The sequence below is a fragment of the Mytilus trossulus genome, chromosome 8 (genome assembly GCF_036588685.1).
Source record: "Mytilus trossulus isolate FHL-02 chromosome 8, PNRI_Mtr1.1.1.hap1, whole genome shotgun sequence".
NCBI lineage: Eukaryota > Metazoa > Mollusca > Bivalvia > Mytilida > Mytilidae > Mytilus > Mytilus trossulus.
In genome coordinates, this window is record NC_086380.1 from 49,561,421 (window position 1) to 49,573,581 (window position 12,161).

The window sequence follows — 12,161 nt, forward strand, 5'->3', positions numbered from 1 at the left end:
CAATTGTAAAATTACTAATGAACCTTCATTTTTGATTTTGACATAATGTGTACAAGATAAGAATATTATGAAATAATACATGTCACTCCATGTTTTGACATGCACCAGAAACTGGAATTGTAATACAAAATTGGTACCTAGATTTTGACATTTTATACGACCGCAAAATTTGAAAAAATTTCGTCGTATATTGCTATCATGTTGGCGTCGTCGTCTGCGTCGTCGTCGTCCGAATACTTTTAGTTTTTGCACTCTTACTTTAGTAAAAGTGAATAGAAATCAATGAAATTTTAACACAAGGTTTATGACCACAAAAGGAAGGTTGGGATTGATTTTGGGAGTTTTGGTTCCATCATTTTAGGAATTAGGGGCCAAAAAGGGCCCAAATAAGCATTTTCGTGTTTTCGCACAGTAACTTTAGTTTAAGTAGATAGAAATCTATGAAATTTTGACACAAGGTTTATGACCACGAACAGAAGGTTGGAATTGATTTTGGGAGTTTTGGTTCCAACAGTTTAGGAATTAGGGGCCCAAAAATGGCACAAGTAAGCATTATTCTTGGTTTTTGCACAATAACTTTAGTTTAAGTAAATAGAAATAAATGAAATTTATACACAAGGTTAATGAACACAAAAGGAAGGTTGGGATTGATTTTGGGAGTTGAGATCCCAATAGTTAAGGAATTAGGGGCCAAAAAGGGGCTCAAATAAGCATTTTTCTTGGTTTTTGCACCATAACTTTAGTATAAGTAAAAAGAAATCTATGAAATTTACACACAAGGTTTATGACCATAAAAGGAAGGTTGGGATTGATTTTGGGTGTTTTGGTCCCAACAGTTTGGGGATAAGGGGCCCAAAGGGTTCAAAACCACACTTTGTTTGATTTCATCAAAAATTGAATAATTGGGGTTCTTTGATATGCTGAATCTAACTGTGTATGTAGATTCTTAATTTTTGGTACGTTTTCAAATTGGTCTACATTAAGGTCCAAAGGGTCCAAAATTAAACTTAGTTTGATTTTAACAAAAATTGAATCCTTGGGGTTCTTTGATATGCTGAATCTAAAAATTTACTTAGATTTTTTTATTATGGACCAAGTTTTCAAGTTGGTCTAAATCGGGGTCCAAAATTAAACTTTGTTTGATTTCATCAAAAATTGAATAATTAGGGTTCTTTGGTCTAATGCTCTTCAACTTCGTACTTTTTTTGGCCTTTTTAACTTTTTTGGATTCGAGCGTCACTGATGAGTCTTTTGTAGACGAAACGCGTCTGGCGTATATACTAAATTTAGTCCTGGTATCTATGATGAGTTTATTGATATGCCAAATCTAACTGTGTATGTAGATTCTTTTTTTTTGGGTCCCGTTTTCAAATTGGTTTACATTAAGGTCCATTGGGTCCAAAATTAAACTTAGTTTGATTTTAACAAAAATTAAATTATTGGGCTTCTTTGATATGCTGAATCTAAACATGTACTAGATTTTTTATTACGGGCCCAGTTTTCAAGTTGGTTCAAATCAGGATTCAAAATTATTATATTAAGTATTGTGCAATAGCAAGAAATTTTCAATTGCACAGTATTCAGCAATAGCAAGAAATTTTCACTTGTACAGTATTGTGCAATAGCAAGAAATTTTCAATTGCACAGTATTGTTCAATAGCAAGAAATCTTCAATTGCACAGTATTGTGCAATAGCAAGTATTTTCAATTGCACAGTATTGCGCAATAGCGAGAAATATCTAATTGCACAATATTGTGCAATAGCAAGAAACTTTCATTCAATTGGAGTTATCTTTCTTTGTCCAGAATAATAGTTGAATCAACTTAAATCATTGTTTTATACAATATACAATGTACATGATGTATTTTCACTTTTGCTACCAACTGATAAATTAAAACAATCTTTACCATTCAGTGATAACAAGCACTTTATATTTTATGATATATTTAAATGAGCAGCTATTGTTGCAAACTCCATTAGAAAGTTTTGAAATAAGGGAAAGGGGGATGTGAAAAAAAAATTAGGGGGGGGGGGGTCAATTTTTCTCATTTCAGATTTCATAAATAAAAAGAAAATTTCTTCAAACATTTTTTTGAGAGGATTAATATTCAACAGCATAGTGAATTGCTCAAAGGCAAAAAAAAATTTTAAGTTCATTAGACCACATTCATTCTGTGTCAGAAACCTATGCTGTGTCAACTATTTAATCACAATCCAAATTTAGAGCTGAATCCAGCTTGAATGTTGTGTCCATACTTGCCCCAATCGTTCAGGGTTCAACCTCTGCGGTCGTATAAAGCTGCGCCCTGCGGAGCATCTGGTTGTAAGATATAGCATGTAAAGGGCAAAAGCTTTTCCTGCACTATCACGCTTTTATTTTGATTTTCCTTTGGAAAACACATTTAAGAATTGCAAATGACCCTGCAATTTTAATTTGAACATAATGTATATATATATGATTAGAATATTATGAATAACACAATAAAAAATAAGCGGTAAAGGGGGCAGAACAGCATTTTATATGACCACAAATTTTTTTTTGTGGTTGTATAAAATGCTGTTCTCCCCCCCCCTCCCTTTACCTGCCTATTTTTTATTGTATTATTTCATAATATTCTAATCATACATTGGTATCACATGCCGTTGTCATTGTCATCGTCATCCGAAGACACTTGGTTTCCGGAGAATAACTTTAGTTTAAGAGGATCAAGAAAAAGCTTGTGAAATTATACCTTAAGGTTCCATATCACAAAGGCAAGGCTGGGATTGAGTTTGGGGGTAATTGCCTCAAAGGTTCAGGAATAAGGGCTTAAAAAGGGGCCAAGGGTAAGTAATTGCCTCAAACATTCTTGAAAAACAAGCAAAATATACTGATATGGCAGGAGATCCGCACCTTATATGATGTGTAAATTATTAAATAAAGTATTGTGCAATAACAGGAAATCTTCAGTTATACAGTATTGCACAATAGCAAGAAATCTTCAATTTCACACTATCGGCAAAAGCACAATACTGTACCAAAGCAAGAAATCTTCCATTGCACAGTATTGCCCAATACTAGTATCGAGAAATCTTCAATAATAAATAAATACAAATATTTCAACTCATTTCAAATTTTAAAGATATTTCACCACATTTAGATTGTGTCAGAAACCTATATTATGCTAAAAGTTTGATCACCCTCTTAATTCAGACAGTATCAAGCTCGAATGTTGTGTCCAACATTGCACCAACTGTTTGACCACTGCAGTCGTATCTGGCTGTGCTTAGTGAAGCATTTTTATTGTAGTTGCAAAACCATATTTAGATATATTGAATCATTAAAATTATATAACAAATGGAAGTTTTTAACAACCTTGATTGGCTTTACAGCCCTTGCATGGTCGGTAAATAAAATTATATGCAATTACTTCTATTTAATGGTAGTGTACAAGCATTAATCTATTTTTTTGGGGAAAGAGTCTCAATCGAAATAGTGACCATCTCTAACCTTTTCAGGTAGCAGACTCTTTGATTGACATCGCTACTGGACTTCATGTCTTATTCTTATTTCAGCATGAAAACCTTGGTTTATTTTTATTTTCAGCTAAAGCTAAAGACAATGGTGAGAATGATGGAGGTCTATCTACTGGAGCTATTATTGGAATTGTAATTGGTATTCTTGGTGTTATTGGGATAATAATAGCAGTTATCTACATAAGGACAAGAAATGGTAAATTTTATAGTTTTGTTATGTTCATAAAATGAATTATACATGTATTGCAAAGACTTGTGTGCACACACTTAAAATTTCACTAACAATGATGAGAGACAAATGACTGTTCAACATGGTGATTGCTGGGCATGTAAGGTGATATTTGTAGCAAAATCAAAATGATATATATGTTGTACTGCTAAAATGAAAATAAAGCATAGTTTTTGTCGAGCCTGAAACTTTTGTTGCAGAAAGCTCGACATAGGGATAGTGATCTGGCAGCGGTGGGGGCTACAGCGGCTACGGCGGTGTTAGCTAACTTCTTAAAAGCTTTATATATTAGAAGGTAGAAGTCACCTGGATGCTTCATACTTTGCATATAGATGCCTTATGTTATGAACTTTCCGTCAGTCATATGTCCAATGTCCTTGACCTCATTTTCATGGTTCAGTGACTCTTTGAAAAAAAAGTTCAGATTTTTAGTAATGTTAAATTCTCTCTTATTATAAGTTATTTGATAATTATATTTGGTATGTGCGTACCTTGCAAGGTCCTCATGCCCGTCAGACAGTTTTCACTTGACCTCGACCTCAATTCATGGATCAGTGAACAAGGTTAAGTTTTGGTGGTCAAGTCCATATCTCAGATACTATAAGCAATAGGTCTAGTATATTCGGTGTATGGAAGGACTGTAAGGTGTACATGTCCAACTGGCAGGTGACATCTGACCTTGACCTCATTTTCATGGATCAGTGGTTATAGTTGAGTTTTTGTGTTTTGGTCTGTTTTCTTATACTATATGCAATAGGTGTACTATATTTGGTGTATGGAATGATTGTAAGGTGAACATGTCTAGCTGACAGGTGTCATCTGACCTTGACCTCATTTTCATGGTTCAGTGGTTATAGGTCAGTTTTTATACGACCGCAAATTTTGAACAAATTTTCGTCGTATATTGCTATCACGTTGGCGTCGTCGTCTGCGTCGTTGTCGTCGTCGTCGTCGTCGTCCGAATACTTTTAGTTTTCGCACTCTAACTTTAGTAAAAGTGAATAGAAATCTATGAAATTTTAACACAAGGTTTATGACCATAAAAGGAAGGTTGGTATTGATTTTGGGAGTTTTGGTCCCAACATTTTAGGAATTAGGGGCCAAAAAGGGCCCAAATAAGCATTTTCTTGGTTTTCGCACTTTAACTTTAGTTTAAGTTAATAGAAATCTATGAAATTTTGACACAAGGTTGATGACCACAAAAGAAAGGTTGGGATTGATTTTGGGAGTTTTGGTTTCAACAGTTTAGGAATTAGGGGCCAAAAAAGGGCCCAAATAAGCATTATTCTGGGTTTTCGCACAATAACTTTAGTTTAGGTAAATAGAAATCAATGAAATTTAAACATAATGTTTATGACCACAAAAGGAAGATTGGTATTGATTTTGGGAGTTTAGGTCTCAACAGTTTAGGAATTAGGGTCCAAAAAAGGACCCAAATAAGCATTTTTTGGGGTTTTCGCACCACAACGTTAGTATAAGTAAATAGAAATCTATGAAATTTAAACACAAGGTTAATGACCATAAAAGAAAAGTTGGTATTGATTTTTGGAGTTTTGGTCCCAACGGTTTAGGAAAAAGGGGCCCAAAGGGTCCAAAATTAAACTTTGTTTGATTTCATCAAAATTGAATAAATGGGGTTCTTTGATATGCCGAATCTAACTGTGTATGTAGATTCTTAACTTTTGGTCCCGTTTTCAAATTGGTCTACATTAAGGTCCAAAGGGTCCAAAATTAAACTTAGTTTGATTTTAACAAAAATTGAATCCTTGGGGTTCTTTGATATGCTGAATCTAAAAATGAACTTAGATTTTTTATTATTGGCCCAGTTTTCAAGTTGGCCCAAATCGGGGTCCAAAATTAAACTTTTTTGATTTCATCAAAAATTGAATAAATGGGGTTCTTTGATATGCCAAATCTAACTGTGTATGTAGATTCTTCATTTTTGGTCCCGTTTTCAAATTGGCCTACATTTAGGTCCAAAGAGTCCAAAATTAAACTAAGTTTGATTTTAACAAAAATTAAATTCTTGGGCCTCTTTGATATGCTGAATCTAAACATGTACTTAGATTTTTGATTATGGGCCCAGTTTTCAAGTTGGTCCAAATCAGGATCTAAAATTATTATATTAAGTATTGTGGAATAGCAAGTCTTTTCAATTGCACAGTATTGTGCAATGGCAAGAAATATCCAATTTCACAATATTGTGAAATAGCAAATTTTTTTTTAATTAGAGTTATCTTTCTTTGTCCAAAATAGTAAGCAAGAAATATCTTATTGCAAGAATTTTTTTAATTGGAGTTATCTTTCTTTGTCCAGAATCAACTTAAATCTTTGTTATATACAATATACAATGTATATATTCACTTTTTACTACCAACTGATAAATTTAAATAATCTTTTACCATTCAGTGATAACGAGCAGTTTTTTACATCTTAATATTTTATGATGTATTTAAATGAGTAGTTATTGTTGCAAACTCCATTAGAATATTTTAATTGAGATTAGTTTTGGAATAAGGGAAAGGGGGATGTGATTAAAAAATTGGGTTCAATATTTCTCATTTGAAATTTCATAAATAAAAAGAAATTTTTTGAGAGGATTAATATTGAACAGCATAGTGAATTGCTCTAAGAGAAAACAAAAATTTTAAGTTCATTAGAACACATTCATTATGTGTCAGAAACCTATGCTGTGTCAACTATTTAATCACAATCCAAATTTAGAGCTGAATCCAGCTTGAATGTTGTGTCCATACTTGCCCCAACCGTTCAGGGTTCAACCTCTGCGGTCGTATAAAGCTACGCCCTGCGAAGCATCTGGTTGTGTTTTGGTCAGTTTTTTAGTTTTGGTCAGTTTTTTAGTTTTGGTCTATTTTTATACGACCGCAAAATTTTCGCACTCTAACTTTAGTAAAAGTGAATAGAAATCTATGAAATTTTAACACAAGGTTTATGACCACAAAAGGAAGGTTGGGATTAATTTTGGGAGTGTTGATCCCAACATTTTAGGAATAAGGGTCCAAAAAAGGGCTCAAATAAGCATTATTCTTGGTTTTTGCACAATAACTTTAGTTAATGTATAAAGAAATCAATGAAATTCAAACACAAGGTGTATTACCACAAAAGGAAGGTTTGTATTGATTTTGGGAGTTAAGGTCTCAACAGTTTAGGAATTAGGGGCCAAAAAGGGGCCCAAATAAGCATTTTTCTTGTTTTTTCGCACCATAACTTTAGTATAAGTAAATAGAAATCTATGAAATTTAAACACAAGTTTAATGACCATAACAGAAAGGTTGGTATTGATTTTGGGAGTTTAGGTCCCAACAGTTTAGGAATAAGGGGCCCAAAGGGTCCAAAATTAAACTTTGTTTGATTTCATCAAAAATTGAATAATTAGGGTTCTTTGATATGCCAAATCTAACTGTGTATGTAGATTCTTTTTTTTTGGTCCCGTTTTCAAATTGGTTTACATTAAGGTCCATTGGGTCCAAAATTAAACTTAGTTTGATTTTAACAAAAATTAAATTATTGGGCTTCTTTGATATGCTGAATCTAAACATGTACTAGATTTTTTATTATGGACCCAGTTTTCAAGTTGGTTCAAATCAGGATTCAAAATTATTATATTAAGTATTGTGCAATAGCAAGAAATTTTCAATTGCACAGTATTCAGCAATAGCAAGAAATTTTCACTTGTACAGTATTGTGCAATAGCAAGAAATTTTCAATTGCACAGTATTGTTCAATAGCAAGAAATCTTCAATTGCACAGTATTGTGCAATAGCAAGTATTTTCAATTGCACAGTATTGCGCAATAGCGAGAAATATCTAATTGCACAATATTGTGCAATAGCAAGAAATTTTCATTCAATTGGAGTTATCTTTCTTTGTCCAGAATAATAGTTGAATCAACTTAAATCATTGTTTTATACAATATACAATGTATTTTCACTTTTGCTACCAACTGATGAATTAAACAATCTTTACCATTCAGTGATAACAAGCACTTTATATTTTATGATATATTTAGAAAAAATATTTGGAAAACACATTTAAGAATTGCAAATGACCCTGCAATTTTAATTTGAACATAATGTATATATATATGATTAGAATATTATGAATAACACAATAAAAAATAAGCAGTAAAGGGGCAGAACAGCATTTTATATGACCACAAATTTTTTTTTGTGGTTGTATAAAATGCTGTTCTCCCCCCCCCCCCCTTTACCTGCCTATTTTTTATTGTATTATTTCATAATATTCTAATCATACATTGGTATCACATGCCGTTGTCATTGTCATCGTCATCCGAAGACACTTGGTTTCCGGAGAATAACTTTAGTTTAAGAGGATCAAGAAAAAGCTTGTGAAATTATACCTTAAGGTTCCATATCACAAAGGCAAGGCTGGGATTGAGTTTGGGGGTAATTGCCTCAAAGGTTCAGGAATAAGGGCTTAAAAAGGGGCCAAGGGTAAGTAATTGCCTCAAACATTCTTGAAAAACAAGCAAAATATACTGATATGGCAGGAGATCCGCACCTTATATGATGTGTAAATTATTAAATAAAGTATTGTGCAATAACAGGAAATCTTCAGTTATACAGTATTGCACAATAGCAAGAAATCTTCAATTTCACACTATCGGCAAAAGCACAATACTGTACCAAAGCAAGAAATCTTCCATTGCACAGTATTGCCCAATACTAGTATCGAGAAATCTTCAATAATAAATAAATACAAATATTTCAACTCATTTCAAATTTTAAAGATATTTCACCACATTTAGATTGTGTCAGAAACCTATATTATGCTAAAAGTTTGATCACGCTCTTAATTCAGACAGTATCAAGCTCGAATGTTGTGTCCAACATTGCACCAACTGTTTGACCTCTGCAGTCGTATCTGGCTGTGCTTAGTGAAGCATTTTTATTGTAGTTGCAAAACCATATTTAGATATATTGAATCATTAAAATTATATAACAAATGGAAGTTTTTAACAACCTTGATTGGCTTTACAGCCCTTGCATGATTAATTGGGGTTCTTTGATATGCTGAATCTAACTGTGTATGTAGATTCTTAATTTTTGGTCCCATTTCAAATTGGTCTACATTATAGTCCAAAGGGTCCAAAATTAAACTTTGTTTGATTTTAACAAAAATTGAAATCTTGAGGTTCTTTGATATGCTGAATCTAAACCTGTACTTAGATATTTGATTATTGGCCCAGTTTTCAAAATGGTCAAAATCAGGATCCAAAATTATTATATTAAGTATTGTGCAATAGCAAGAAATTTTCAATTTCACAGTACTCAGCAATAACACTAAATCTTCAATTGCACAGTATTGCGAAATAGCAAGAAATTTTCAATTGCACAGTATTGGGCAATAGCAAGAAATCTTCAATTGGACAGTATTGTGCAATAGCAAGTATTTTCAATTGCACAGTATTGAGCAATAGCAAGAAATATCTAATTGCACAATATTGTGCAATAGCAAGAAATTTCAATTTGAGTTATCTTTCTTTGTCTAGAATAGAAGTTGAATCAACTAAAAATCATTGTTTTATACAATAAACAATGTAAATTCACTTTTACTACCAAATGATAAATTAAAACAATCTTTACCATTCAGTGATAAGAAGCACTTTTTTTACATTTTAAATGAGTAATTATTGTTGCAAACTCCATTAGAAATTTGAATTGAGATCGGTTTTGGAATAAAGGGAAGGGGGATGTGAAATAAAATTGGTGGGGGGGAGGCGGGGAAGGGTTTAATTTTTCTTATTTGAAATTTCATAAATAAAAGGAAAATTTCTTCAAACATTTTTTTGAGAGGATTAGTATTCAACAGCATAGTGAATTGCTCAAAGGCAAAACAAAATTTTAAGTTCATTAGACCACATTCATTCTGTGTCAGAAATTTATGCTGTGTCAACTTTTTAATCACAATACAAATTTAGAGCTGAATCCAGCTTGAATGTTGTGTCCATACTTGCCCCAACCGTTCAGGGTTCAACCTCTGTGGTCGTATAAAGCTGCACCCTGCGGAGCATCTGGTTCTAATACTTTATGCATTAGGTCAACTATATTTGGTGTATGGAAATATTATATGATCTTTATATCTGTTACGCAGGTTTTATTTAACCTCATTTTCACGGCTTATTGCTCAGTGTTAAGTTTTTGTGTTTTGTCTGTTTTTCTGAATTTATAAGCAATAAGTCAACTATATTTGTTGTATTGAAGAATTGTTAGCTGTACATGTCAGCCTGGCATGGTTCATCTGACCTTGACCTCATTTTCATGGTTCATTGATCAAGGTTTCATTTTCTTGGTTAATGTTGAGTTTATGTGGCAGTTGTAATAAAGCTTTATATTTGGTCCATCAGCATAATATCTATGATTAGTAAAGAAGGCGAGACATTTCAGCCTGTGCACTCTTGTTAAAGTTATCTTTGAATTTACAATGCGTTATATGGGTATCTGGTCTCAAATGTACTGTGACTTTGTTTATAAATAAAAAGAGGTAACTGTAATTTGAATGTGTCTGTGCACATATTTCACTCCATTACTTCGCAAGCAAACTTCATTTCCATTAGAAAAATATATAGGTTGATTGATTAATTGTTCATTGTCACTGACGCATATTGCCTATATTGTTAAAATTATAAGATAACACATTATTTTAGCTTAAGCTTAAATTCTGATCAAAAGAACAGTTTGAGAAATGAAGTATATCATATCATGACTTATATTTATTGAAATAATAAAGAGAGAGAGACAGACAATTTAATTTTATGTCCACCTGCATTGTAAGTGCAGAAAATAAGTGAAGTTTGAAATTTGGTGATGTCACTTTTACAATTCTAGAGTTATGCCCCTTTAGAAATAGAAAAATTGCAGAATTTTTCTTTTCGTTCTCTTATTTATTTTGACTCGACCAAATGATATGAAACTTAAACATAATGCTCATTTATTACATGTACAACAAAACACAGATCAAGTTTGAATTTTGGTAAAGTCTCTTATACTGTTCTTGACTTGAGTTATGTCCCATTGTAACATTGTATGCAAGAGGGGGCATCATTTAATTTGTGTCCCATGGACACATTCCCCATTTATTTTATAAGGCTTAATATATCAGAAGTACCTATTAGTAAGCTATGTATTTTTATGATTAAGAAACTGCTTGCAATGTAAAATACTCGCTTGTTTTGAGCAATACAATTCCTATATTTTGTACATAGTATCCTTGTAAGGTCTACATGAGTGCCAGAAAGGGTTCCCTTTGTGGTCAGTACATTATCTTAAAAACTATAAACAAGAGGTCAACTATATTTGGTGTGTGGAATGGTTGCTAAGTCATGTAGGTACAAGTGAGTCTGTCGGGTTTCATCTTTCCCCCATTTTCATAGTTCATTGATCAGTGTAAAGCTTTGGTGATTTGGTCTGTTTCTAAGATACTGTATAAACAATATAACGACTGTATTTGATTTCAAAAATGATTATAAGGTGTAGGAATTTAATGCTGTTCATTACAACATAGTCTATTAGACATGTTAGATAAATAATTTCCGTTGATGATTGAGAGTCGAGAGAAAATAATATGTTGAGACAACTATCCACCAGTCAACAAGATAAAAAGTGAATGTAAACAATTATAGACAACCATGCAACCTTTATCAATGACAAAAATTCCATACTGTATTGTTGTCTATAAAGGGCCTAGATATGAAGAATATGAAGCAATTCAACTGCAAAAAACTAACGGCCTAATTTATAACAAAACAAAAAAAAACATAACAGACACGTTCCAATGTGTTGGTGGCATATGTGTTTGCTAGGGCAGTGGTTTAACAACACAATGTACGAGCACACTGTAAAAAAAAGAGTTGAAAATGGCTTAACTCATCAGATTGATACAAAACAGGCTTGGAATGACAACCAAAACCACATACAACTTGTACTAAGTGTTTTCCTGGATCATCAAAATGGGACACAACAATTCAACTCGATTCCAGTTAATGTTAAACATTATATTTGCAGACTTAATTGTTAAATAAATCAGATTGTTAAACTGTGCACTGGTTTGGTAGAAAGAGGATATAATTCAAAGATAGAAATTCAAAACGCCTTTTGAGACAACCCCTTTAAAATGATTAGCATTTCTCAATTCTCTTATGTTGTTTGTCAACAGTAACCATTTATCTAACATGTCTAATAAAGACAAAATGTGTTTTGCAGTAACAAATTATAAGTTGTGTTGGATAATATTTGAAATCACCTATCAGTTATCTAGTACAATCAGTTGACAGCAACCAACTAAATATCAGTTATAATTGCACCATTATACCTTGCCCTTTATTTTCAAATGAATTCATGCATTCAGCTACATTGAACATGTCTTATATTTCAT

At 32.5% G+C, this 12,161-nt stretch overlaps 1 protein-coding gene across 2 annotated transcripts in view; it reads left to right on the forward strand.

Moving 5' to 3' along the window:
• Nucleotides 1–12,161, forward strand: part of LOC134681093 (uncharacterized) — a 280,458-nt gene that overhangs the window by 55,428 nt on the left and 212,869 nt on the right. Inside the window, exon 8 of one of the 2 annotated variants that reach the window (XM_063540516.1) lies at nucleotides 3,588–3,713. The exons of the other annotated variant lie outside the window; for it this stretch is intronic. Within the exon in view, the coding sequence (XP_063396586.1) occupies nucleotides 3,588–3,713 (126 nt within the window). The remainder of the gene's footprint in view (nucleotides 1–3,587; nucleotides 3,714–12,161) is intronic. 2 annotated transcript variants of the gene reach the window in all.